This window comes from Zychaea mexicana (assembly GCF_025766255.1).
Source record: "Zychaea mexicana strain RSA 1403 chromosome Unknown BDB00scaffold_175, whole genome shotgun sequence".
NCBI classification, from domain to species: Eukaryota; Fungi; Mucoromycota; class Mucoromycetes; order Mucorales; family Lichtheimiaceae; genus Zychaea; species Zychaea mexicana.
In genome coordinates, this window is record NW_026516838.1 from 44,751 (window position 1) to 71,746 (window position 26,996).

The 26,996-nt window shown below is 41.7% G+C and overlaps 10 protein-coding genes across 10 annotated transcripts; 4 read left to right on the forward strand and 6 right to left on the reverse strand.

Annotated features, from left to right (window-relative positions):
- The first annotated feature begins 303 nt into the window (after nucleotides 1-303).
- On the forward strand, nucleotides 304-3,791 carry BDB00DRAFT_859354 (kinase-like domain-containing protein). The gene is made up of 4 exons (XM_053125923.1): nucleotides 304-1,356; nucleotides 1,522-2,007; nucleotides 2,101-2,749; nucleotides 2,824-3,791. The coding sequence occupies exons 1-4, from the start codon at nucleotides 708-710 to the stop codon at nucleotides 3,623-3,625; spliced, it is 2,586 nt and encodes an 861-aa protein (XP_052972909.1). The 5' UTR covers nucleotides 304-707; the 3' UTR covers nucleotides 3,626-3,791.
- BDB00DRAFT_859360 (uncharacterized protein) lies at nucleotides 3,668-4,976 on the reverse strand. The gene is made up of 5 exons (XM_053125924.1): nucleotides 4,939-4,976; nucleotides 4,365-4,804; nucleotides 4,170-4,291; nucleotides 3,813-4,084; nucleotides 3,668-3,735 (listed from the first exon to the last, which is right to left on the reverse strand). The coding sequence occupies exons 2-4, from the start codon at nucleotides 4,746-4,748 to the stop codon at nucleotides 3,898-3,900; spliced, it is 693 nt and encodes a 230-aa protein (XP_052972910.1). The 5' UTR covers nucleotides 4,749-4,804; nucleotides 4,939-4,976; the 3' UTR covers nucleotides 3,668-3,735; nucleotides 3,813-3,897.
- A 508-nt stretch (nucleotides 4,977-5,484) lies between these two features.
- On the forward strand, nucleotides 5,485-7,330 carry BDB00DRAFT_934098 (uncharacterized protein; the record flags this gene model as incomplete). The annotated part of the gene is made up of 2 exons (XM_053129140.1): nucleotides 5,485-5,916; nucleotides 5,997-7,330. Exons 1-2 carry the CDS (start codon nucleotides 5,502-5,504, stop codon nucleotides 7,328-7,330), a joined length of 1,749 nt encoding a protein of 582 aa, XP_052972911.1. The 5' UTR covers nucleotides 5,485-5,501.
- A 108-nt stretch (nucleotides 7,331-7,438) lies between these two features.
- Nucleotides 7,439-10,721, forward strand: BDB00DRAFT_879461 (ATP-dependent DNA ligase; the record flags this gene model as incomplete). Its single annotated transcript, XM_053127869.1, has 13 exons — nucleotides 7,439-7,467; nucleotides 7,556-7,653; nucleotides 7,744-7,924; nucleotides 8,011-8,048; nucleotides 8,149-8,288; nucleotides 8,405-8,545; nucleotides 8,655-8,756; nucleotides 8,838-9,076; nucleotides 9,163-9,248; nucleotides 9,337-9,452; nucleotides 9,538-9,816; nucleotides 9,909-10,592; nucleotides 10,695-10,721. The coding sequence occupies 13 exons, from the start codon at nucleotides 7,439-7,441 to the stop codon at nucleotides 10,719-10,721; spliced, it is 2,160 nt and encodes a 719-aa protein (XP_052972912.1).
- Nucleotides 10,722-10,873: 152 nt separating this feature from the next.
- On the reverse strand, nucleotides 10,874-12,165 carry BDB00DRAFT_934100 (ubiquitin-conjugating enzyme E2 8; the record flags this gene model as incomplete). Its single annotated transcript, XM_053129141.1, has 6 exons — nucleotides 11,876-12,165; nucleotides 11,707-11,786; nucleotides 11,505-11,619; nucleotides 11,327-11,379; nucleotides 11,113-11,241; nucleotides 10,874-11,001 (listed from the first exon to the last, which is right to left on the reverse strand). The coding sequence occupies exons 1-6, from the start codon at nucleotides 11,917-11,919 to the stop codon at nucleotides 10,874-10,876; spliced, it is 549 nt and encodes a 182-aa protein (XP_052972913.1). The 5' UTR covers nucleotides 11,920-12,165.
- A 595-nt stretch (nucleotides 12,166-12,760) lies between these two features.
- On the reverse strand, nucleotides 12,761-14,965 carry BDB00DRAFT_859373 (uncharacterized protein). The gene is made up of 10 exons (XM_053125925.1): nucleotides 14,751-14,965; nucleotides 14,555-14,657; nucleotides 14,426-14,489; nucleotides 14,288-14,338; nucleotides 14,071-14,155; nucleotides 13,877-13,974; nucleotides 13,737-13,754; nucleotides 13,507-13,650; nucleotides 13,302-13,364; nucleotides 12,761-13,174 (listed from the first exon to the last, which is right to left on the reverse strand). Exons 1-10 carry the CDS (start codon nucleotides 14,918-14,920, stop codon nucleotides 13,050-13,052), a joined length of 921 nt encoding a protein of 306 aa, XP_052972914.1. The 5' UTR covers nucleotides 14,921-14,965; the 3' UTR covers nucleotides 12,761-13,049.
- A 2,200-nt stretch (nucleotides 14,966-17,165) lies between these two features.
- On the reverse strand, nucleotides 17,166-18,689 carry BDB00DRAFT_934102 (uncharacterized protein). Its single transcript, XM_053129142.1, has 2 exons — nucleotides 17,591-18,689; nucleotides 17,166-17,488 (listed from the first exon to the last, which is right to left on the reverse strand). Exon 1 carries the CDS (start codon nucleotides 18,635-18,637, stop codon nucleotides 17,642-17,644), a length of 996 nt encoding a protein of 331 aa, XP_052972915.1. The 5' UTR covers nucleotides 18,638-18,689; the 3' UTR covers nucleotides 17,166-17,488; nucleotides 17,591-17,641.
- Nucleotides 18,690-20,061: 1,372 nt separating this feature from the next.
- Nucleotides 20,062-21,998, forward strand: BDB00DRAFT_885435 (phosphoribosylaminoimidazole carboxylase; the record flags this gene model as incomplete). Its single annotated transcript, XM_053128411.1, has 4 exons — nucleotides 20,062-20,092; nucleotides 20,172-21,619; nucleotides 21,737-21,904; nucleotides 21,981-21,998. The coding sequence occupies 4 exons, from the start codon at nucleotides 20,062-20,064 to the stop codon at nucleotides 21,996-21,998; spliced, it is 1,665 nt and encodes a 554-aa protein (XP_052972916.1).
- Nucleotides 21,999-22,228: 230 nt separating this feature from the next.
- On the reverse strand, nucleotides 22,229-23,658 carry BDB00DRAFT_879466 (uncharacterized protein; the record flags this gene model as incomplete). The annotated part of the gene is made up of 4 exons (XM_053127870.1): nucleotides 22,229-22,822; nucleotides 22,907-23,080; nucleotides 23,162-23,352; nucleotides 23,463-23,658. 4 exons carry the CDS (start codon nucleotides 23,656-23,658, stop codon nucleotides 22,229-22,231), a joined length of 1,155 nt encoding a protein of 384 aa, XP_052972917.1.
- Nucleotides 23,659-25,922: 2,264 nt separating this feature from the next.
- Nucleotides 25,923-26,207, reverse strand: BDB00DRAFT_859386 (uncharacterized protein). The gene is made up of 2 exons (XM_053125926.1): nucleotides 26,124-26,207; nucleotides 25,923-26,039 (listed from the first exon to the last, which is right to left on the reverse strand). The coding sequence occupies exons 1-2, from the start codon at nucleotides 26,182-26,184 to the stop codon at nucleotides 25,930-25,932; spliced, it is 171 nt and encodes a 56-aa protein (XP_052972918.1). The 5' UTR covers nucleotides 26,185-26,207; the 3' UTR covers nucleotides 25,923-25,929.
- Nucleotides 26,208-26,996: the final 789 nt, after the last annotated feature.

Here is a 26,996-nt window from a genome sequence, read left to right on the forward strand (position 1 = left end):
CCAAGCATCAAGGAGTGAACGCCAAGGCGTATGGTTTTGAAAACAAGGTTTTACTGTCAGGAGTCAGTAGGTCTACTGTTATTGTTATTATTGATGTCATGTACAATTTAGGAAATAAATATATGCGCGCCATAGAAGAATGATAAAGTCAAGCATACAAAAAAAAGATCGAGTCAAACACAGCAAAGTCAGCAATTGATACAAAGTATACAACAGCTATTGAGCAAATGTAGTATAAAATACTACTTTATATACGATTACTAAACCTTGTCATATGAACGAATGTATAACAAAGCCAGGAAACAAAGATTTGAAGAGCATTTTTCATGCCAACCACAACAATAAATGAAACAACAATGATGTTGGATAACCATTTTCTGCAATAGAAGCTAGTCAAAATCAACAGGAAAAAGCATCATTTGAATTTATTAAAATCTGAGCCGACTTATTATGGACTTCTTTCAGAGCAGCTATGCGATTCATATAGGTTAAATCGTTTTTTGTATAAAGAAATCAAGCAACAGGTCCCAAACAACTACTGGAAAGCTTTAACTGTGTTCTCATTACAATCGAAAAGTTCCAAATACGGATTTCCGCTTTTTAGCTCAGCCCGAAGGCCTTCTATACACGGTAAAGAGAGAACTACACCTTTTTTCCTTTCTGTACTTCCTCTTCAAGTGGGCCAATGCGATTGGACCAAAGAAACAATGTCTTCACCACCTTCCCCGGCGTCTGGCATTGTCTCTGCCAACATCAAACTATTTAACAGCAAATCCGACCATGACTCGTTGCTGCCTCCACCACCGCCGCCACCGAATACTCGCCCTGCTTCAAGTAATAGTAACAACAATAATAATAAGCACCAACTACAGCAGCACTCCCACAATCCAGCGGCGATAACCACTACTTCATCCCAACCAGGGCCGAGATCTCCTGTACCTCCATTACCGCCTAAACCAAAGCCGACCTTTTTACGAGAATATGAATCGAAACAACCGCCACCTCCAGTACAGCAACGTCCAGTACCCAATAATAGCACAAAACCGCCGTTACCACTGCCACAACAGCCAACACGTCCATCCATTGCTGTAGTAGCAGCGGATGCACCACCAATGCCTCCACCACGGCCCAACCCGGCAACATTACGCTCATTAAGCAAGGTGTCTGCTGTAGATCAACAGCATTACCAGTCCGACGCAGCAAACCCGCCGGTAATGACGACGATAACACCCACATCGACAGGAGGCGGGAGTGGGAAACACGTTATCAATGGAAATGGTATTATCACTCATGTTGGAACTACCACGTCAAATGCTCTTAAAGGTGTTCTGGATCGAGTTGTAGGAAGTGTCAGTGGTAAGTGTTAGGAACATTTATTGGAGAAATGCGGAGGATGTTAGAGGATAATTGTTAAGAAACAGACACAAAGAAAAGGGGGTGGGCAATTTAGTAATGGTTATAGTACATTTCAAGAGAGGCTGTGATTAACTCACGCTGTTTTCTCTACTGCTTTGTACAAAGATTTTTGGGGTTCGGGCAGTACGTCTTCAGCATCATCCACGACATCAGAAAAAGCGAAAATCTCGTCGCCGTACAACCTTATTCATGTCACACACGTGGGATTCAACGCACAGACGGGCGAATTTACTGGGCTACCACGCGAGTGGCATGTTCTTCTGCAACAAAGCGGCATTTCCAAGCGAGAACAACAGGCAAATCCACAGGCAGTGTTGGACGTGATTGGATTTTACAAGGAGACGCGCGAACAGTCTGAGGATGGGGTATGGGAAAAGTTTGGTAATGCGCATCCAAGGCATTTCTCAAGCGAGGTTGTGAAACGCATGACACCACCTCCGTTACCGCAACGTGCAAGGCCAAGACTTGTGGTTGTGGACTCAACAGCCGAGGAAAGTAACGAAAACATCAATGCCAAGCCCGAGCTGCCAGCGCGTCCGTCACCGCCTACAATTCCGGCACGTCCGCCTCGACCACCTTCACCACCTGAACGTAAGGGGTTTTAAATTCATTGTTTGGAGAAGCGAGGGAAATCAAAGAGAGGAAGGCTAACTTGGACATGTGTGGTCAAATGTCGTAATATAGAGGAAACTGAAGAAGCAGCATCTGTCAGTATCGCTGAACGACTGCATCAATTTGAGAATAAATCACGTCCGACGATTCCGACCAGCAGCAAACCGCCACCACCAAAACCACCATTATCGACGAAACCCACATTTGCTATGAAACCGAGTACGAGCAGTAATACCAACAAAATTGATGAAGATACTACTACAACTACTACCACCACCACTACCACCACCCCTACTACAACTACTACTCCACAATCACCTAAGCCATCTGTATCATCATCCTCTTCATCCTCTTCTACTCCTATAATCACAACCACGCCTGCTATCTCGACGACACAGCAACCACCTGTTGCACCTCCACGACCGAAATTAGCCAACAAGCCCAAAACCACTGAACGGCGGAAATCGCAACTGGATATGCCAAGCAGCAACAACCACAAAAATAATAACAATAATGCCGACGTGTATATTTCGCCTGTGGCGGCACCGCTCGATCCAGCTATGGACACAGGACCACCCCCAGAACCACGAGTGCGTCGACGAGAACAAAAACGACAAAAAGATGCTGCAAGGGATGCTGAGATCTTGGCAGAGTTGCGCGCCATCTGTACAGATGCCGATCCTACCAAACTTTATCGGAATATGGTCAAAATTGGTCAAGGGTAAATATTTACTTTTAAAAAGGAAAGGCGTGCAGGAAAAAATTAACGAACCATGCTGGATATCTTTCTTTTAGAGCGTCTGGTGGCGTGTATACCGCACAATCGGTGGATACCAACATTTCGGTCGCCATCAAACAAATGAATCTTGCGCAACAGCCCAAAAAGGAACTCATTATTAATGAGATCTTGGTTATGCGCGAGGCACAGCACAACAACATTGTCAACTTTATCGACTCGTTTCTGGTGACAGGCGAACTATGGGTTGTGATGGAGTACATGGAGGGAGGCTCGTTAACGGATGTTGTGACGACAAACATGATGACCGAGGCACAGATTGCAACAGTATGTCGTGAAGCGCTGCAAGGCATCCACCATCTGCACCATTTGGATATCATCCATCGCGATATCAAGTCGGACAATGTTCTTCTGGGGCTGAATGGTCAAGTCAAGCTGACGGATTTTGGTTTCTGCGCACGGCTGAATGATGAAGAGATGCGGACAACCATGGTTGGCACGCCCTATTGGATGGCTCCGGAAGTTGTTACACGAAAGGAGTATGGCCCGCGGATTGATGTATGGTCGTTGGGCATTATGGTTATTGAGATGATTGAGGGCGAGCCGCCGTATTTGCACGAGAACCCATTGCGCGCTCTGTACTTGATCGCCACCAATGGAACACCCACATTACAGCATCCGGAGGCATTATCGGAATCCTTATCCGACTTTTTACGGCAATCGCTCCAAGTGGATAGTCGGACGCGACCAGATGCAGATGTTCTGTTGCAACATCCGTTTTTGAACAAGGCCGAGCCTGTGCAAAAATTGATTCCCTTGATCAAAGCCAGTCGTGACATCCGTAAAGCTCACGAGTCCTGAAAAAATTATTTGTGCTTTTATATACGCTTACTACTTTTCATCTATATACCTTTTTTCTCACTATAAACACTCTTTTCATTCGCCCTCCCCATCGCTTCTTCTAATTCAATGTAAATAACTTTTCTCTAATCGTGTGCTGATAAAAGAAGACATATTATTCTAATAATACATGTTATTGTTATTATAGTAATTACCATTAATTATCAAAAAAACTACCTAGAGGCTATAAAATGGGAGAATACAGTAGTATGTTTGATTAGAATACATACTTATCAAGTAAAACGAGGTGTTAGTGGACTAAATAAGATGATGCACTCACATAACCAATTGGAAAAGATAGATTTCTTTGTTTCAGCCAAAGCGGTGCGTGCCTCAATTTCTTCTTCTGTGACCTTGATAATCATAACGGGACAAGGACAATTCTTGGCGAGATGATCCGACACAGAGCCAAGAATCGAACTATAATAAATGACACAAACAAACAAACAAACAAAAAAGTAAACAAATAGTTCCCAATCAATGTTCCATTTATCTCTGAACAAACCTTTTAAATTTTCCAAAACCACGCGATCCGGTCATTAAAAATGTTGGTTTCACACTTTGACAGTAATCCTGCAGGGATTGTTTGGGATCGCCTTGTACCACCTCGACTTTGACATGTTGGAACTATCATGTAATATTATGCATAAAATTCTTGTAAGATTGAGTGTCACAGAATATAGAGATAATAACAACTCACCGAGTTTTTCTGGAGAACTTTCGCCACTGCCAACAACATGTCTTCCTTGGCTTCTATTTGAATCTTTTCATTTTGGTCTTTGGCTTGGCTGGTGGTTTGTGCGTCGAACGATGGCATGCTTGCCATGACGGAATTGCCATTTGATGTCTGCTGTGTCAGTGACGAGAAGAAGTCCTGCTGAGGCAAAATGTGTACCAGACGGATATCATCATCGGGTTGCAATAACCCAGTCCGAATTGTCTTGTCTAGAAGAGCATCGCTTGCGCGCGTCTGATCATATGCGATTACAATCGTACGGCCCGATTTGACGGATTCAGTAGGTTGATGGCGTGGGCGAGGTAAGAACTCCCGAGGAAGCGTCAAGTAATCTTCTGATGATGCCATGAATGTATATGTGTAATGAATAGCTTAAAGAAATTCGAAAGGAAAAAAGAAGTGGTATGTACTACCGGGGTTATATATTGTGAAATGTTTTAAAAAACAGGTTGATTTCGCGCATTTTGAGGTCTATCAAAGAAGTGAAACCAAGCGGTTAAACATTCAACTGAAAGCGAGCTGATGTTTATCCCTAGGTCAACCCGTGCTCCTGTTCCAGACATGTGAAGACCAAAGTGATCGTTTGCTACTACGGTTATAAGGAAGCAAGTCCCGTGCCAAATGACACCTATCATTATCGCTGTTGCTAAAGTACTTTGTGCATTTTTGGATTGAGATTTAAAAAATCAAAATACTTAGGCGGGGTATGTCTGCATAATGTCGCGCGATAATTTCATCGGACGTGACGGCAAATATGGCCTAACCGTGGAACTTCTTCACAGAAAAAGTGTAAGTATCTCATCAATCGAAAGATATTTGTCGAAAAGAGCGCCATCATGCTTCCGTAGCCATGGTAGCGGCATATATTGGTTACTATGGCATATATGCAGCACCATTATATAGTTGTCATGGGCATCCGCCCCCGCTGGCTGTACTAAACAGCGCTTGCCTTCTTGATTGCATAAGTTTTTATATGTGTCTGCATAAACTTTGTGTGAAATTTTTTCTTTAAAAAATATGGGTTATTCCCATGCAACGTATCTGCCTATTTCCCTTTGACCACACACACTTTCTCTTTTAACTGGTTTTGATTGCGACAATATGAATCGTTTTACAACTGACGATCATGGTCGCGACCGTGAAAGCGATTATACACAGCTGTCGAGCTATAGTCCTCAGGACAGTCCAACCCAAGCACCGACACGCCATTACGACGAAGACTCGTACCATCCTACGCGTCAAGAACGACGTCAAGGCAGTATCACGGGTGACGAGTCCGGTGGATTGAGCAGTCATAGTCATAGCAAAAATCGGTCTATTGCAGATATGATCGAACAGCGTTGGAAAGGCAAGCAAATCGAGACCAAAAGACAGCGGCAGCAACCTTACGGTGATGACGATCAAAACAATTCACAGCACCCAACGCAGCGTCCCATGTTTTTGAGTCGCCCAAGTATGGAGCCTGAAGAACGGCGCGAATCGTTTGTCCAAAAAATCGAAGCTGCGGGCCAAAATGGTAATCGAACATTGAAACACACATAATGGATGTAAAATTTGAAAAAGATTCTATTGACTTTACTCTGGCTGATTTATTAGTATTTCGAAGATCGTCATCAAGCACGGAGTCATTGATTGATAAATTGTCGGAGACGCTGAATGCATGGAGCACAGGTATCGATGGAGTCTCATCGCCAGAGCAACGCGGAAAGAAGGTGTCACCAGAGCAGCAGCAATCACAGCATCCTCCCTCGGGGCAAGAACGAGAACAAGACCAAGGACGACCCATTTCCATGAGTGTTAAAACGGCTGAGCAAGAAGAGCAGCACGGAGAAAGTCCATTGCATAATAAATTTCCTCTCCCAGCGCAAAGTCAAAGCAAGTCAGCAGAGCAAAGGCAACAAGACCGTCACTCCTGGCCCTTGTCCTTGTTGTTCAACCAACAGCATTATGATCAAGATCAGCAGCAAGTACAAGGTTCACGCCGCATGTCTTGGTCTGATCGTGCATTTTCTTTCCTTTTCCAGCATACAATGACGGGTAACAAGCCTTTTGAATGGCGCGAGCAAGAAGATATTGAATTCCAGGGGTCTGATGTGGCCTACGATGAGGTGCAAGGCATGTTTAAACTATGGAAATTCTCAGCACCAGCAACAACACCATCGTCATCCGCCGTATCACGATCATCCAAATCCCCTGTTTCGAACGCTGCTACAGCAGCGTCGTCAACACCGTCGAGTATCACGACCGACAGAAGCAAGAGCAAAGATCACGATAACCCATACGAGCACAATGCATATCAACACGAGTTTCCATCACCTCCTAAACTGCGCGTGCGTAACGAATCTTTGCCAACCGGCAAGCAGGCTATCCACCATGCTGAAATCATCCCACCATCATCAACGCGCAAAGGATCTATCGAGAACTGGCCAAGCGAATCATATGCTAACGTGGCTCGCCGTAGTATGTCCCACGAGACGACCAACGGTACGAAAAACAAAAACGGCAAAAACGGAAACAACATTAAAAATTGGTTCAATGCTGATCCCGAAAGCGGTCGCGTCAAGGTCCCACCCTTGTCAGTCCCCGGTGCTCCTAGTGAGCAAAGTTCCAAGTCTCTCTATGATGCTACAGGCATAATAGCAAACACGTCGAAAAAGAACAAGAGCGCGTATGATCCTCAGTCAAATAAAAACAAGTTTCACGTGGTGCATCATAAGAAGCATCCTGAAGAAGATCAAGGAATTCCAGATCGCGAGCCACGGTTCGATAGTGATTTTGAAAACTGGAAGCCCTCGCCGGAAGGCAACACCAGAAGGCACACGAGTCATTGGCCAGATAGCTATCAGATCAAGGATGAAAATAAGCATCGCGCCAGCATTACAAAGAATGTGTGGGTTGCGCAGGCAGATGCACAGCACGGTTTTAAATAAAGTAGAAAATACTCGGAGCTTGAAATAAACTTAATTTACGCGTTTGGTTACCAAAAAACGCGTTCTTCTCGTTTCCTTATACTCGTGTGTGTGTGTGCGTGTGAAACCATGGCAGGTCAGAAAAAACAAGCAACATTGTAAGAATCGATCCTCCAAATCTGTCTCCATGGAAAATAATATATGCGAGTGAACGTTAATTGTGTCTTTTGCTTTGATCTGTAATAGGGATTTCTTTGGAGGAAAGAAAAAAAACAAAACCGCCAGTAGTAGCACTACTGAAAAAACAAGCAACAAAGATGCAGCAGAAGCAGCAACAACCGCAGGTACACTAACTCGTATCAACTACATACTATTTAAAAAAAAGGTGTCACTCAGTACAATTGATCGATTAACGAATTATTGTGTACATTCAGGCGACAAGCGCAAACGTCCTTTATCGGACGATTCTGAGGAAGCTGCTTATGAGGATACTACGAAAAAGCAAAAACCACTAGTTGCTGACGACGAAGAGGACGAGGAAATGAAAGAGGCAGAAGCACAAGAAAAAGAACAAAAGCGAGAGTCGCAGGATGACAAGACCGCTGCTCAAGTCATGTTTGTATTTAATACTTTGTTTAGATCACACTTATATTTGAAGATTTTAATGTGCTTCTGTATACGTTTCGTTACCTGATTTACAGGGCATGTTTCTCGACTGCAGACACAAGCTCTAAACTTGGTATGACATGGAAGGCAGGAAGCGAGTGAGTATTTGAGATATACGCATATGTCAATCATCACTGGTGCTAAATAATATGTGTACAGTGTACCTTACTCAGTTTTGTGTACGACTTTCGAAGCATGCGAAGCAACAACAAAACGCCTAGAAATTACCGAGTATCTGGTCACATTGTTTGTCGAAGTAATCAGAAAGAAGTCGGATGACTTATTGAGCACGCTTTACATGTGTATCAACAAGGTATAACAAAAATTAGGAAATAATTGTATTAGTTGAAGGGAAAAAGGATGGATGGATGGGATGCTTCTAAGCGCTACAGTGTGATACTCATGCTCCAAATCGTTTATTTCATTCAGCTATGTCCTGATTATGAAGGTTTGGAACTTGGTATCGGTGAATCGTTGTTGATCAAATCTATCGAAAAGTCTACTGGACGCACTGTAAAGGAAATTCAGAAGGATTACCATGAAACGGGTGACCTTGGTACTGTTGCGAAGGTAACGTTATGCGAAGGCATTTTAGAGAATTTGATGGAAAAGAAAGAAAAAAGCAAAAGTAATCGAATGAGCACATTTGAAGTTTATGTATACTTACAATCGTCAGTAGAATAGTAAAAATTCACAGCGTGTGTTGTTCCCACCCAAACCATTGACTGTGAGCCATGTCTTCAAGACTTTGAAAGCAATAGCCAAAATTGAAGGAAAATCTGTAAATTGATATAACATACCAGAGCTTGGGAGGAGGTGAATTTAATCCACAACATTAACACCCCTTTTCTCGTCTGCTTAGTCTCAAAACAGCAAGATCGATAAGATCCGAAGTTTGCTGACTGCTTGTAAAGGCAACGAAGCAAAATATTTGATCAGACAACTCGAAGGCAAGCTCCGAATTGGTCTCGCAGAACAAACGGTCCTATCAGCTTTGGCACATTCAGTCGTACTAAGCAAGCCAGAATCAGCAAAGATGAAGACAGAAGAAAAGGAGCAAAAGCTTACATATGCAGTGGATCTTATCAAATCAGTGTACAAGTAAGTTTCTTCTTTTTTTCCCGTAATTGAAAGTGGACATAGTGTTAAGATCATGGAATTGGTTGCTAATATTAGGATCTATACAGTCAACTTCCCTCATATGACATGATTGTGCCTGCACTGCTCGAATATTCATTGGATGAACTTGAAGACCGGTGCAAAATGCGAGCAGGTATATATGCATACAAGGGGAGGGAAAAGTAAACTGCGTTGTTCACAAAGCTCTTTGTATATTAAGCTGGAACCGGATGTTTATTTAGGAATCCCACTTAAGCCCATGTTGGCGCACCCCACAAAGAGTTTGACCGAAGTATTAGATCGATTCGAAGGACATCCATTTACATGCGAATTTAAATATGACGGTGAGAGAGCACAGGTAATACTTTGGTCATTCATATGATATGTATCCAACTTTGAAAATATGTGCTAAAAGCGAAATGTGTTATCGTTATCAATGTTAGATCCACAAACTACCGGATGGCAGCACAAAAATTTACAGTCGAAACTCTGAAGATATGTCTGTACGTTACCCTGACGTTGTTGAGAAGTTGAAAAAATGGGTCAAGCCATCCACATCATCGTTTATCCTGGACTGCGAAGCCGTTGCGTGGGATCGTGAAAAGAAGTGCATATTGCCATTCCAGGTTCTTAGCACTCGCAAGCGAAAAGATGTCAAGGAAGAAGAAATCACTGTTCAAGTTGCTATATTCGCATTTGATTGTCTCTATATGAACGGCGAGGTAACATTGCTTTTGCTGTTTCTCTATACCTTTCAACCGTCGGGATAAACTAATTTTAACGTTTACTCGTGGCAATCTTGAATATAACCTAGTCATTGTTGCAAGAATCACTCAATGTACGACGACAAAAATTGCGTGAAGGATTCGAAGAAACCGAGAACGAATTCTTCTTTGCACGCCATATGGATACCAACAATATTGAGGATATCCAAACGTTCCTGGATGTGTCCATCCACAGCAACTGTGAAGGTCTGATGGTGAAAATCTACGATGGGGATGAAGCGTCGTACGAGCCATCCAAACGATCACGTAACTGGCTCAAGGTCAAAAAAGATTATCTGGGCAACGGCGGCGTGGGCGACTCGATGGATCTTGTTGTTGTCGGTGCATTCCTAGGCAAAGGCAAGCGCACCAAAGTGTATGGCTCGTTCTTGCTAGCATGCTATGACCCCGAATCTGGTGACTATCAGACAGTGTGCAAGCTCGGTACTGGTTTTTCGGACGAAAACCTAAAGGAATTCTATGAAAAGCTCAAGGATCGTGAAGTTGAAAATGTGCCACGGTACTACCAGATTGGTGATAATCCAGAGAAACCGGATGTGTGGTTTTCACCTAAACAAGTATGGGAGGTCAAATGTGCTGATCTGAGTATCAGTCCTCGATACATGGCTGGCGTTGGCCTAGTGGATGATACCAAAGGTATTTCGTTACGATTCCCACGGTTTGTTCGGATCCGAGATGACAAGGAACCCGAAGATTGTACAACGAACGAGCAGGTTTGTTTTCTTTTCTCTTTTTTGTTTGCTTTATATAAACATAATACGTAAAAAAGAAAAAACCCGAGGTGTTGATTGTTAATTTGCTGTTATATACTCCAGATTGTAGAGTTTTATCAAAGCCAATGAAGTCATGCTTAAACAGAAAAGAGGGGAAAAAGGAAGAGAATGTGGAATAAAGATTGCGTGATGTGAAGTGTATATAGAGAAGAAGGGGTACTTGTTATTTGCAAAGAGGGGGTAGAAAGAATTGCTGCGTGGACGTTGTGGTTGCGCTGCTGTTATAGCTCCATGCCAGCTGCTTCGTCTTCGGAGGATGCGTAGCTGACCGAGCTCATTTCATCCTCGTCCGAACTATCGTCTGCTGCTGCATCTGCTGCTTCTTTTGTTGCAAAACGGGACACATAGTCTACAGTATTTCAAATCCACCATTCTTGGGTTACTTCCATTGACTACTTACAAGTCTCCCATACTCTCTGCACTCTTCCCATTCACATATTTTCTTATACACCCAACATACCTTTGACTTTGGCCTCATATTTTGCTGGTTCTCGCATCAACAGTGCCGCTGCTTCGCCGTTCAATGGGTCTGTTGGGTTGGGATACCGCAGCAGTTGTGGTAAAAACACTTCAAATATATTGATCATGTCTACATGATATACACAACATGTTAGCAAACCATGTCTTCCCCTCTTTCCGTTTGTCAGTAGCCTTTCAAGCAGGACACAACGTACCGAACATTGGGCTCCACGTCTGATTAATCACATCCAAGCAGACAGATCCGCTCCTATTAACACACAAAAATCGACTTAGTGAACACTCTTTTCTTGACTTTTCTTTTTCCTTTTCTCGCCTTCTCTTTCCTGTTGAAAAGAAACACTTGTAGAAACCGCTTGGAAAAATTAGGCTTACACTTCGTCAATGTTGGGGTGAAATATGCGGTTCATGAAACCAATGCTTGGCGATTTGTAAGGGTACTGATCTGGGAGCTCCACACGAACCTTCCATACACCACCGTTAAATGGTGCTATTGACAGACACCAGACACAGTTTTAGTAAGTCTCTGCAATGAATCTTACTCACCTTTTTTTTCACACTGTTGACTCATACTTACTATCAGTAGGCCCATGGAATCGGACGTAGAATTCCTGCATGTTGTCATTGACCAAGGTGACCTCATAATCGCTCATTAAGCTGCGGAAAGTATATCATGAATTACGTTAGTGTCAAGAAACTGCACAAAACACAAATCCTTTCAACTTCTCAAAGCCAATATAACTTACAGCTTCATGACATCCGTTTCTATCCTCCTTCGTGGCGTTGACATTGCTTATAGTTTAAAGTTTTCTGTTTGCGATGGTAATTACTGTAGGAAGTATTAGCTAGTTTTATACGAGATAAAAAAGAGTAAAAATTGAGAAGAGAAGAGAGAAAGTTGCTTATAATCCCTCTGCCTCCGGTAGCGCCCTCACACGCTCCACTCACACTTGAATAACATTATCCGCACCTTGGAACTTTGCATAGTCGGACTTTTTTCATCTCTTTAGAGCCAATAGCTGGGAAATGTCTTTGGAACCAATAGCATCATTTTGAAATGCAAGAAAACCGAGTCCAGATTCGGAACGTTATCGAAGCATTTAATGTAGTTATACACCGATAGGCTTGATCATAAAGACAAAGCAAAAACAAAGAAACTCGGATTGACAAATTTGTGTGCATTGATTTACATTTTGTCTCTGTCTCTCTCTCTCTCTGTGCGTGGGATTATGAGCTGTTGCTATAAGCTATGTATTAAGAGTTTTGATCTAGGACCGGCATCGGATAGTTATTTAACCGAGAAAGTCCACTAGAATTCATGACACCATCACTCCGTCATATCGTCTTATGCACGAACAAAAGCTTAACTGTCTCGATCGAAAATCACAACAGGTTCGGTTTGGCGAATTAAGCAGCCAGTGCGATAAACAAACAATTTTTATCACTACCTCCTGACGCACTGCCCATAATTAAAAACTCGACCACGATAGGTTGTTTGCATAATAATAAGCAATACAACATACAAATAATACATCGACATCCCTAAAAAACCAAGATCACTCACAAGAAAAGATCGAAACTTCTCAATATATATTACAAGAGCGAAAATGAAGTAATTTCAAACATCTATAGTGCATACTACTATGAGCGATGCTTACTCAAATCGTTTAAATTGAAATGACAATCTACAAAAATAGTATCTCACATGGATATCGTAGAATCTTCATAAAGTAGTACAAGTAGCATCTTAGCCCCGCATAAGTTATGTAAACCTCTATCGAGTTTATTGATATATTGTTGCTGAAAAAATGTTCTGCTGGCAAGAAGTCTTTTCCTGCTATCTCGTTTGATGAAAAATAAGCAATTGCATCAAATAACTTGCTGGATACAAAGAATTGCAGGTAAGCGCCAACAAATCTACTAGGCACAATGATGATCTTTCTGATATACTTCTAGAGAAGTTTTCAGCTGTTTCTTGTAATAGCTCACATAGTCTCGCTCATACTGCTTGTAGTCTTCTTTGAACTGTGGGGTGACTCCTTCCACTATAAAAACATTATTGTGGTAGAAAAAACAATCATTAGTCTTATATGTCAGCTAGCTGCTTGTTTTTATCCAGTGTCAAAACTACTCAATCTCTTTCACTACGAAGCCATTAATAAATGTACTTACTCAGAGGCGGTGGTGGCTCTTCAACGCGAATGACATCTCCGGGTAAAGCGAGCAAAGTTTGGGCTTATAATCGTTCATATTCATATCGCGTTATTTATAATAAAGTGATAGATTAGTATTACGTACTCCAAAAATGTAAACTTAATAATCATCGTTGTATAGATACGTGAACATAACTTTATTACATTGAGCTTTCACAACTTACCATTTCTACTTTCATCTTCAATAAGTGTAAGTACGGCTTTCACGACAGTACTTACAGTTGCCTTGTTGATTTTTGGTATCAATTGGAGCATCGGACCTCCTTTTGCTATTATTTCCGGGTTTTTTATCGCGATCAAGTCCGTATCTACAAGATTTTGGCAATTTAATGGTCATGTGCATTGTAAGTGCGTCAAAACTAAATTCCAAAGAAGAATTTTCTTTAAACCTTACCAACAAAATGTGGACACACTGATGGTGACCAGATTTAAATATTTACATAATATGCATAGAATCGATTAGTCAATCAGAACACCAGACATCCGTTGATGACGGAGTTAAATATTTTACTGCGCGATGGGGGGGATACGTACCTGCATTGACACGAATACCGCACACTTGAGGCAAAAGATTAAAGCTACGCGTCCATCCAACAACTGCATGCTTGGAAGCACTGTATGCAGCTGTGGATCTAATAGATAAAGCAGATCATTGTGCGATTTCAAAAGTATTAGTAGCGCGTTATGTGCATAACCACAGAAACTTAGTATAGTATTAAATCACGTACGGGAGCGTGTGTGTACCAAGAATAGATGCAGTGTTCACAATAACACCTCCCTTCTTTGCCATATGAAGGATAGCAATCTTCGTCCCTATCATATAAGATATTGTTGCACATACGCAATTGACGATTAGCCATAGAGAAAGGTGTAAATGACATTGCTATATATATATAAAAGCAAAACAATTTTGACAGTATTTTATCATTATATATCCGTTCTAACCTTTAATGACGCTGGTGCCGTTCACATCCATGCATTTTGCGTCAAGCTCATCTACATATGTACAGTAGTGACAAAGCTGGGGTCAGCTCTACCAGAGCGACAAATGGTGCTAATTGTTCGCGTAGCCATTCAACATACCATCAGGAGGCAAAAATGCAATATCGGAAGCTTTACCACCAATGCCTGCGTTAAGAAAAGCGATCTACAAACATTGTATCAAGAAAGTTAACAGTGACAGAAAAACATTTACCACAGTTTTCTTCTTACATCAACGCCTCCAAATTCTTTCTCAGCGAATTGAAAAAGTGCAATATTATCTTTGTAACTAGTGACATCGCATTGGATAAAGGCTGCCACCTTGGCAGCGGCGCTGTAAGTATATAGAGAATGTTATATTAAATTTTTCGCATTAATGTTGAAGCATGTAGTGAACAGTATTGTTGGTGCTAATGGTATTACTTACGCTGCATTAAAATTTTCGGCAGTAGATTCTCCTTCCTTTATTAAAATATCTCCAATCGCAACCTTCCCGCCGCGCTCAATAACTGCTTCAGCGACTGCAGCGCCAAAGCCTCGACTTCCACCAGTGATGACCGCAACTTTACCCAATAATGTTTTCTCAATTTTAGTCATTGGTTTTTTATGTGCGTTGGGAAATAGTGTATGAAAAAGGACAACTATTTAGTTGATGCGAAAATTGTAAAGCAGAAATAAAGAACCCCTATTTATACCTTTAGCTATTCACATCACGGGTTACAAAATAATAGGACCCTTTGTTGCTGTGTGTTCATCCGACGTTGACTATTGGTTACATCCCTCGAAGCCATAATATTATAAGTATCATGAGATTGGCAGCAGCTCATCGAATTGTAATTCATGTACTGTACTTAGCCTTCCTTTCGGAGAACGTGCTTAAAGTATACAATGGTAGATACCTCAGTAGCTGAGGACGGTATCAAACCAACCACGCGGTATTGTATCTCCGTCGTCAATTTCTCTCACGAAATATATAATTGCATAAGTTGGAAACGAAGGTGTTCGCATGATATTGGCTCCGAATACATTTCAGTCTAAAAGGAGAGCATTGATAGATTATGCCACAGTGATCTAAAAGTAAAATGTTGTAGCATCCTCTTTTTTTTACTTCGTCGTATTAAGCATTTTTTAACTATCGTGACCTATAGAATAGCCTGACTTTGAAGATTGGAAGTCATTATAGGACATTGCATAATGCGTTGAAAACGCCAACGTATCTGCATCATTAGCAGTCATGAAAATCAGTGATAAGGTTTACAAATATTTACACACATCGGCAGGCGTCTGCGTGCCTTCTAATGCAACGCAATTTACAACCCGAGAGCGAGTATTCGTATGTAGTTGACTGCTCCACACGTGAGCTATATGTTTAACAAATAATCATCATAGCAACGAACATACAGTGGGCCCCCGCTGATATGCAACTCCCGGCAAATGCAACCTCTACACTTTTTGAACGAGTTTTTGAGAATGTCAAATAAATATAAGAAACTTGCAACTTGCAACTTGCAATTTGCATTATCTGCATTGAGAGGTTCAATATTCTTGTGATCTGCAATAAACATATACCTTGGCGCATGTTGCATCTTATCAAAGGGATAGTTTAAGCTGATGAAAAAATGGTGTGGAAAGTCGATAGACGACAAATTGGCACCCACCTTCAAGGTGTCACAGCTTTTCATGTATGTATGGGAAACAGAAAAAACCTTTTTGGAATGTCTTATTTTGTCATCTGTCTCCAGAAAAAGAGGTTACGGGCACCAAAAGTCGACCCCACTAAGCTGGGGCTGATGCAAATGAAATAGCCAATAAAGTAGTTTATCCGATACCCGCTGCGGCAAATAGCTTATCCGATATATGCTCTCTCTCTGTGTTGAACCACCGCTGCAAAAGACATCATGATAAGATACTCAATAGCATATACAGCCAGTCATTATAGAGACCGCTTAAACACATCTGCATAGAAGCAACACATTCGCATTATGTAGAGCACGGAAACATTCCACCAGATGATCCAGCTTATGTAAACAGGACAATGGGCCTATAAATAGGTAGCGCAGCCACACAGACCAGCCAATGCCGGTTTCAAAAAAGTGTCTCGATTATCATACAACTAACTCCCGTTCGTAACAAGTACGCAAATATAATATGCAACAAATATCTGGAGCTGTCACTGCTGAAGGCAGGGGCTCATTGCATCTCATCGTTGCAGATCGATTGTTATCATCATAATTCATGAAATAACAAGTATTGATACTATAAAAGCGACTATCTTTAGCTGTTACACATCTTAAATCAAAGGTTAAAGAACATAAGATGTTGTGAGTAAAGAGGAAAAAACTATGATAGGTTATACTACAATTTATCTCAGTAATCTGCCAGTTGTAAAAGGAGTGCAAAAAAGATAGAGCGTATATCGAAAAGAATACTGCTAGTTAAGATTCTTACAAAGTAGGTGGAATAAAAGTGAGAAGAGAGCTCAGCAGTCAGTATGGAAGAAGCCCTGTTATAGTGTGTCAATGCTGAATCGTATGAGTAGTGTAACCACGATTGGGTTAGGCACGACACCCAATTGACCACTGCAATGGGGAAATACAGTGCTCCCCCGCTTTTTGCAGCAGCGCTTTTTTGCAGGGTTTCCTGATGTAAGCTGGGATTAACAGCATCTTGAAATTCTTATGATCATGGCTACTACTATGGAACAAACAATCGTTGCTTTGCTCAATCCACAAAACTATAGTCTAGGAAGTGGGGCTTAAAGTCAGCTGTATAAAAGATGATGTGATCAAGTACATTTCTTCATAGGTATATATTGATAAAAAGAGTTTCGGTGTTGAAAGTTCTTACTTTTATATGACATAGCAGCTTAACGTATGGATCAAAATGTACATGTAAAGTGTAATTACTATGTGCAATAAAGTCCCTGTATCAACAGTTGTCTCTCTGAGGCTTTACATAGATTTTTTGTCTCTCTTTGTGCTTAATACTTAGAAGAAAACAACAAGAAATAGAAAATTAGGTACGGAATACAAGATCAGGCGTAAAATAACACAGTGTATGATTCAACATAGTATTACTCTTGATTAAAACAGCAAAAAAATGGTATTAAAGCATTATGGAGGTATCTTTTATACGTACTCTGCTTATGCATATAGGTACTTCTACCTTAAATCGTTTAAAATCAGAGTAGATGACATGAAATGATGTGTCAGTAGCAGTAGTCATAGTATTTATAATACCGACAGAGAAAAAAATATATATACTTACCACCATCTTCCATTTATTTAGACAGATCATTTTTCTTTCCACAGGATATGCTTACACGACATGTGTTATAGGCCGCTGGTCCATTTGTTGATACGCCGTTGCTCCCGATGTTGATGACACCATGGATTTTTGAGACACATCTTCCAAATGGTGCATTTCATGCGCAACATCAGTGGGGCTAAGCTTGGAATCTGGTGCATAACAGTCATCAAAATTTTTAACTTGCTGCTGATTGTAACTGTTTCTCAGAGAGGATGGCGACGCTGGTGCTGATATATTTTGCCAATACTGGATCGAAGCAAACAAAGCATAGAATAGACCGAGAAGACCAACGAGTTCCACCAGGACAAAAGAAATGGTCCTCTGGGTAAACTCATCGTCAATCGTCGAAACATTAGAAGAAAGTGCCGTTGATACCGTCATGCCAATCGTGGCAATCAGAACGATACCGAGATAGAGTAATAGCGACACCGAATACCGACGCAGCTGGTTCCAACCAGACACGAGTTGTAATATAGCAAAAGCAGTGTATGCCCATGTTCCGTGTGTTGTAATGCCGGACATGCTGAGGAGCTGTTGTGTCAGGCTGCTGTTTAGCATTGGAAAATTGCGGGCAAAAACGGCACAGTAGGCAATATTGACGATGATTAAAACGAGGGTCCACAGATACGCCAAGATAGTACCTGTCAATTTTCTTGCATAATATATTTTTGTTGATGTCATCCTTGTTGTCGGCATCGCGGTATCGACAGTAGTGGTGCTGGTGATCATATTTTGGCACGTTGCGAAAAAGGCACAGTATAAGAATGGGACAAACATTTGGTATAAAAATGTACGCGCCATGTTGCCCTTGACTATGTCCAGGTCCCATGTCCCGTCGTCTATTGCTGCAACATAGGTGATCCGTCGAATAAAGCTAAAGATTGCAGCCAGAAATACAAAGGTGTAGCGTGTATAGTGTTGCCGTGTCCGCACAACTTGTACGAGTGCAGTTAAGGCTTCTAGAGCGCCGAGTACGATTATGGGTATGCTGAAGCCGAGATCCATTATTGTCGTTGTAACCTATTATTCGTCTGGGTGCGCGTATTGTACAGAAAGGAAGAGAAAAAGAGTTGTGAAAGTAAACTCGGCGCTTGTTTTATTTATTGTTACCAAATTTTTTGGTTGTACAAACGTTAGCTGAGTGATTATTTTCTACACGAGGGTGTGATACCGGGCTGGATCGACCATCGATCCTCACATATTATTTCTCGTCAGAAGCAGGGACTCCAACGAACAGCTCTTTCAATCTCCTGGTTAACCCATACGCTTTGATTCTTACCTTGGCCACACAAAGTATTAGCGATCGCGACTACGATTAAAACGGACAAAGTGAGACCGTTTGAATCCTCCATTTTTTAAAGACTTTAGCCTAATTTGTAAGTAATACATCCACTATGTTGTGTGAACACAACCCATCATCTCCTGACCCGAGAATTAGGCACAAGATGAGCAAGCGTTAAGAAGCGTGTACATAAACATTGTCTGGTGCTCAAGCGTAAAGGTCTTTTAAGTCTGTCTAATAGTATCCTGAACTCGTCCTATTGTATGTATCGCTCAGTGACGAGCTAGCTAGATCAGCGACTTCTAATCAGTGTCGGACTCTACCATCATCCATTTGTGCTAGCGTCAAATACTTTGTGCGGTGCTTATTGTTGCTAGTCGAAAGCTCTTGGTGCTCTCTTTTAAGTCTATGTGACCATTTAACTCGAAAGAAACTCGATCGTAGTTGATTCTTTCTCGTATATTTTAGAAACTATCTCTCTTGCTTTTATTTATGATGCACATACTCGTTAAGATACGGATGGAGAGGTATATATAATATCTTATGCTGTAATTTTACTTCGGTATATTTGCACTGTAATACCCTATGCAAACTATTTACGGCAACTCGATGTGAATAAACACTTGTAATTATATCTGTCCCTTACACGACCATGATTGAAGTAAAGAAAAATTCATTATTTAGTGTTCTTGATCGCAAAATCGCTCTAATACCGTGAATCATTATTTTAATAGCTTAATACTGTAAGTTGCACATGCGTGACATGTAACTGCTACTGGTTATTCCATCTGCCTTGTGTACAAGATCAAAGATGGTCTGTAAAATTAGACCTGCAGTCTTCGGCTATTGGAAATTGAAATGTGTTGGTAAAGAAAACATATGACGATGAGTAACGATATCCGATCACAAATAACGCCCATGCATAATAGCGGCTGTATTATTTTTGTGTAAAAGTTAAATCCATCGCAGCCAGCAGCATAATCGTTGTTTGATCAGTGGGCTGTTCAGATGATGCAGCAGATCAAATCTATACAACGACGGAGTCCCTACCATGCTTGATATGGCAAAACCTGACTCATATCCAGAAATTAAAAAAATTTGCAACTCTTGTACTCTCTTACACTTTCCCTGTCAAAGTTTAAAGCAAATGAACAGCCAAAAAGTCGGCATTCTTGGAGGCAAGTTTAAGCTTCGTATACGACAAGCAGAAAAAAGAAGATTGTTATCTTTTATTAATAACGAGACTTAATAAAATAGGTGGCCAACTTGGCCGTATGATGGTCGAAGCTGCCTCGCGATTGAATTTATCGGTGACCATTCTCGATGCCCCCACTGACGCGCCTGCCAAACAAATCGAGTCGACGCAAGACCACATTCACGGTGCCTTCAAGGACGCTGCCAAGATTCGCGAACTTGCTAGCAAGGTGGATGTCTTGACTGTTGAAATTGAGCATGTGGATGCCGACGTGTTGGGTGAAATTGAGGCTGAGGGTAAAGTCAAAGTACATCCTTCTGCCAAGACGGTCAAGACGATCCAGGACAAGTATGCACAAAAGCAACATTTGATTGCCCACGGTATTCCTGTGGCCGAGTCTTTGGATACACCTGACGAGAATGCCGTGTTGGCTGCTGGCAAGCAGTTTGGTTATCCATTCATGCTCAAGGCCAAGACCATGGCCTATGACGGTAAAGGCAACTATGTCGTGAAATCCGAGGCTGACATTAAGCCTGCTATGCAAGCATTGAACAACCTGCCTCTGTATGCTGAAAAATGGGCACCTTTTGTCAAGGAGCTGGCGGTGATGGTTGTGCGTCGTGCCAATGGTGAGGTCCGTGCGTACCCCATGGTCGAAACAATCCACAAAAACAGCATTTGTCACCTGGTGATTGCACCTGCTCAGGCTGATGGTGCGGTGCTCAACAAGGCTCAAGAGATTGCCATGAATGCCATCAAATCGTTCCCTGGCGCCGGTATCTTTGGTGTTGAAATGTTCTTGATGCAAGATGGCACAATTGTGTTGAACGAAATTGCTCCACGACCCCACAACTCGGGCCACTACACCATCGAGGCCTGTGACACTTCACAATTCGAAAACCACATGCGCGCCATTTTGGATATGCCTTTGGGATCCACAGCCATGAAGGTGCCCGCTTCTATCATGGTCAATATCCTTGGTTCCTCATCGGATATGGTTGAATGCTACAAGCCTTGTCACGAAGCTTCGTTGGCTGACGGTGCCACAATCCACCTGTACGGTAAAAAGGAATGCAGAGCTGGACGCAAGATGGGTCATATCACTGTTGTAGGTGAATCCATGATGCAGGCACAAGAACGCTTGAAGCCCATTCTGAAGGCCATGGAGCCCGATGTCCAACGCAACTTGTCGCTCCGTCCTCTCGTCGGCATTATCATGGGCTCGGATTCAGACTTGCCTGTCATGAAGGTTGGTGCCAAGATTTTGAAGGACTTTGGTATTCCATTTGAGTTGTCTATTGTCTCTGCCCACCGTACACCTATGCGTATGGTTGAGTATGCTCAGTCGGCTGCCAAGCGTGGCTTGAAGGCTATCATTGCTGGTGCTGGTGGCGCTGCACATCTTCCTGGTATGGTGGCCGCCATGACATCGTTGCCAGTTATCGGTGTGCCCGTCAAGGGTAGCTCGCTCGATGGCGTCGATTCTTTACACAGCATTGTCCAAATGCCTGTAAGTTGCAAATATGTTTTTATATTAATGGCATGATCTGGACAGTATAAAAAGGGAGGGGCGTATGTGGTGGCGTTTACATGGATAATGTGGCTAATTGATGCACGGTCCATATAGCGCGGCGTTCCTGTGGCAACAGTTGCCATCAACAACAGCACCAATGCAGCTCTCCTTGCCATCCGCATGCTTGGTGCATTTATTCCCGGTGTCCTCGAAAAGATGGATGCTTATATGAAGAAGATGGAGACTGAAGTACTCGGCAAGGTCGAGCGCTTGGATTCTGTGGTAAGTTTTTTTTAAACCATTTGAAAATGATCTTTTTTTTATCACAATCACAGTGCTAATTCAAATAAAACAATAGGGCTGGGAAGAGTATTGAATTTAAAAATCAAAAGAAAGGAAATCAAAAGTAGAGAAACAATTTACATACAACAGCCTATTATTTATGTACATAGTCGATGGCTTTCATGCCAAGCAAAAAGAAAATGAAAGAATGAACCAAAAAAAGCATCTCCTAGTTCTTCTCTCATTCACAAAGCTTGGTTGGTGTCATTGCTGGATATGAATGACGTATGGAGGGTTTTTTAATGTACAAGGTTTCAAAGGAAGTTACGTAGACGAGTTATTGGATGTGGCTGCTGTTGTCGTGATGAGAGGGGTTGTGTTGCTATCCGTAGATGGAGGCGATTGTTGTTGATGTTCTTGCTGCTGTTCGTTGCCTCCGTCACCATCTCCTTCTGCTGACCTGTTCTCCTCTTGTTGTTGCTCCTGCTCACGCTGACGTTGCTGCAGTTGCTCTTGATCAGCCAACGACATCCTGATCGCCTCCATGACAAAATAGTCTTCCAAATCCATGTTCCTATCCCTCATGGCAGTCAAATAATGATGATATTCTGAATGCGCAGCTGACGAAGCCGAACGACCCGGACGCGTGAACAAGGGCGAGGCAGTACGAAAGAATCCATTGTCATTGTTACTGCCACGCGATTCCGAATTATGACGCGACCGACCAGTACGAACAGGTGCCTCGCGCCAATCCGGCCGAACATGGTCCACAAGAACAACGTCCGGATCGTTATGATTGATACTTTTGCGTCGTGGAATCATGCCGTCACTAACACCGGACGTGGTATGTCGAGGACTGACTTTGGAGGAAGGTCGATTGTTGGTGGGTGCTGGCGATGACGATGATGGGGAGCGAGGCTATAACATACAACATTAATGCCAGTAAGTATGGTGATCAGGTGTTGGAATATGCATTACAGAAAATAAAAAACAAGTAATTACCCTGCCACTGCTCCACGCTGGTGCTTCATAAATAACTCCAAAGTTATCTTCCATACAAAACGGACATGCAGCCGGTAGCGAGGGGGTTTCGATGGGCCGTTTGATTTGCAAAAAGCATTCGGTACATATCGGTTGATCACAGCATCGTGAATGATTTATATTGGATGGATAATACTATCAACAAAGTCAACAATGGCACCACACGAATTAAGAACCCGACCTCGTCCCACACTCTATGCTCGACACACCACTCACAAGAAAGCAAATGGGGCATTCAACAGGGTTATTGTAAAGTGTCTTTTTTCTTTGGTCTTCTATCTGCTGTTGCTGTTGTTGTTGCAAAGAAGAATTCTTCCGTGGTCGACTGTTTGTTAAAGTTGGTGGTGACGGTGGCAATTCGGAAGACACTTTTTCGGATTGCTGCGGTTCGGGTGGGTCAGATAAACCTAAATAGTACAATTGCATTTATTAGCATACATACTTGTATACACACGCACGCATATAGAAGGTGAGAGTGGGTGTTTGCCTTTGTAAAATGGCGAAAGCTTCCTTTCACGAATGAGTCGTCGAACATTCTTTATATTGTAATCCTGTTGTGCTGTATAAAGTCCGTTAGGTAATGTGGTGCCGTAATCAACATACTCTTGAATGGTAGTTTGTTTTGCTTTGGTTGGACGACCATTCTGACGACGCGAGGAAGAGGAAGAGGAAGAAGCATTATTGCCAAGGTCCCTTGACGTGTTACTTCCCATACTAACTTGTTGGGGTGGAGGAGGGTTTGAGGTTACAGCACAACAGGAAAAAATACAAAAGAAAGAGAAGTTATACTGTCTTGGCGGGGTGATTGTTGTGTATCTGAATTATATAGAAAACTCAGCCCATACAACACAGACGGAACTCTATGCAGAATATTCGATAAGCGTTTACAATAAATCAAACCAGTTTATGTTTGATCAAACCGGTTTATGATTGATCAGACCAGTTTATAACATCCAAGATCTCAGATTACCGTTTAGGCCTTTTGAGACCTTACAGGTTCTTGGAAGGTTGTTTAAGGTGTCGAAAGGCTACAAACGACAATAAACGGCAATTTGAATCTTTCGAATGAACAGACAAGTGATTGTATACAAGAAGTCCTTATTATATCTCTATCTCTCGTTTCATAATGTGTATTTCAACTATCATTATGATGTGATGCGAGACGGATCCCATGCTCGCTTGTTTTGTTGATGGTTTCTTAAGAAGATATTGGAGGAAGCGATAGTGACAACAGTATCAACGAGAATGATAAATGTATAATCGTTTATAGTCTCAAATCATCTAGTGGGTAAGACAAACTAATCCACTAGTGCCAGCAAAAATACTATAAGCACATGTTCCATAATAATCGTTGGCGCTATGAATATATCTAAGCTGTTATAAGATTTTGAAACATCACAAAACAAAACTCTTTAATCATTTAATCATATGAAAAGAGGCAGATTGAAGGTGTATAAAGAAAGAGTGGGAAAGTCGATGGTACAACGTGCCGTAAACGAAGTTAATGCAAATCTTGGTCCAGTCCCTTCTTTTGTGTAACCTCAATCGTCCCTCTTTTCGCCTCACCGTTGGTCCGCTGACAAAGGGTCCAAGAATTTTTTTTACAACCAAGGCATTGAACTTTAAAAATCCAATACTACGTGTCCACTACACTGCTGAACAATACAACACAACAATTCAATTGATATAGAAGAAATGGATAAGGCACCGCCTTTTCAAGCTGACGAATCTCATTAAAAGAAGTGAATATATTATACTGAGAAGTGTTGCTTTTCAAAATCACGAACGCAGGTGCCTCTTCTTCTTCCTAACTGTTAGCTCTTATAGGCTCATTCTTCCTGTATTATCCAAAGAGGGTTAATTATGGGTGCAAAATGCTATAGTTTACTCATGATCACATAAACACTAAGGTACAGATAAAGTTGTTACAACATAACGAAAATCAAATTTTCCGTGGCTGTAGCTTATTTCCTGATGCATTACAGTAACCGAAACTAATTTTTGCGATTAGCCATGCTACAAAGTCTTACTGCCCATGGCCATCGTCACCGAGAAATCCTTTGTCATACTGACAAAGTCGAGGCCGATAAACAGATTTTTGAAACACAAATCGAATCTCTTCGTACTGACGTTCATCCACGTATAGTCGCTGATCCATATCATCATCTGCCACACGCTATCTGGACGCTGCTTAAATCGCAAAGATATCATCAAGGTTGGGCGTAACATCGAAAATGATATCACTCGGCTTTCACAAACTTCTCCTCAACAATTCAATGACCTTCAAGCATCCATTGTCGTGGACCTGTTGACAATATGCAACGAGTACAAATGCAAACTAATTACTGGATCAAAAGTCTGGCAATATGTGTGCAACAATTGTACAACATCGTCTATCCAAGGATTTACAACAAGGCAACTGGGAAGGTCGACTTACTGACGAGCAAGTACACTATGCAGCTTTGGATGCCTGGAGTAGTCGGCAAGTTTATCTCCAAGTGACATCGCCTAGAAACGACATCATAAATCGACGAGCTGGTGTACATGTAACGGTACTTAGCGACGACGGTACTGTGGAGGTGGCGCGCGGGAAAATCAGCGATGCTAGACAAAGTGGGTATGTACATATTCTCTCCCTTACAGTACCTACTGCTTTAGGGGAGGATTGCAAATGAAAGAAAAATAGTTGTAGTTCTGCGAGAATGCTGCGGGTGCTTCATTCAAAAATTTTGGTGTGGAAAATTAGCTGCAATAAAACATTGAGGTATCTTGAAAATCCGGCCTTTACCATGCCTACGAGATCAATTTTTTTTTTGAATCATAGCTATAGCATCAAAAGAAAGGAAATATATAAAATGAGCAAAGTGTGAGGATCAAATTTCTGCTTCGATATATCCACTCTTATCTAATGAAATCATGCCACAGCAAGCTTGTTGGATCCTTGAATACGCGCACAATAGCATTTACCCATATTTGGCCCTGTGTTAGTAACGGAGCACGTTCGTTTCATCATCACGCTGATATATACGATCAAAGTTGACGAGACGAGAGAAACCCCAATTGTCTTCTTCTGAGGTAAACCTATGACGAACAGCTAATAAAGCGAATAAGAGTTGAGATGCACATATACATGGGGTCGATGTAGCGAACGAACTTGAAGAGCAGTAGTATCCATTACCATAGCTTACATAATTAGTAGTGCGGATGGGATAACCAAATCGCAAATTGAGCGCATGCATAACTATCTTTCTTGTCGTCTGAGCTGTGCCCTTGTCTTGATCTATCCCCTTCCCATTGAAGGTACATGGGACAAAAGAGGTTTGATAGTTTCCTTTCGGATAAAGCAGCAACTTCCTGTATAAGTGATCAATATGAAGGACCATAACATGACCCGCGTTGGCTTTCTCCCATACATTCACCCAAACTACAAAACCATACCATACCATTCAAGATCACCAATTTCAAAGTTGGGTCTATAGGCGCAGTCTGTTAATTGACGCCAATATATAATGTCCCAATTAACACACCTGGATTCAATCAGTTATTCGTCAACCTTGGCAAAGAGCTCATCGACAATCTGTTCATCTGCGAAATGTTCACGATACATAAGACAATACAGTGTGTACAACATGTATGTACGCGTGTTGATGCTTTACATGAACTTTCTCCTCTTTGGCCTTCCATTTTCTCTGCTTTGTAAAACGACTCGAGGAATAATAATAATTACATTCATGAACTACTGAAAGTACGCGTGGTGCCTCAGTTGTTGGCTCTATCGACAAAATATTATTTATCACTACGTACGTAAAAGGACATCCGCTTTTTTGGTTCACACATTCGTCTTTGTTTTAGTTATGCATGTTACAACGTTAATATAGACATGGTCCCCAATATTATTTATACCTTGTTATGCAAAAACCATATCCCCGACTCTTTAGTGTAAATGTGTATCATTACAGAGAGTGTAACATGTGATAGAAAAAACACAAAGTAGGAAGTGCATAATGTGTTATGGTAGAAGATATGTAGAAGCATACAGATGTATTAAAAT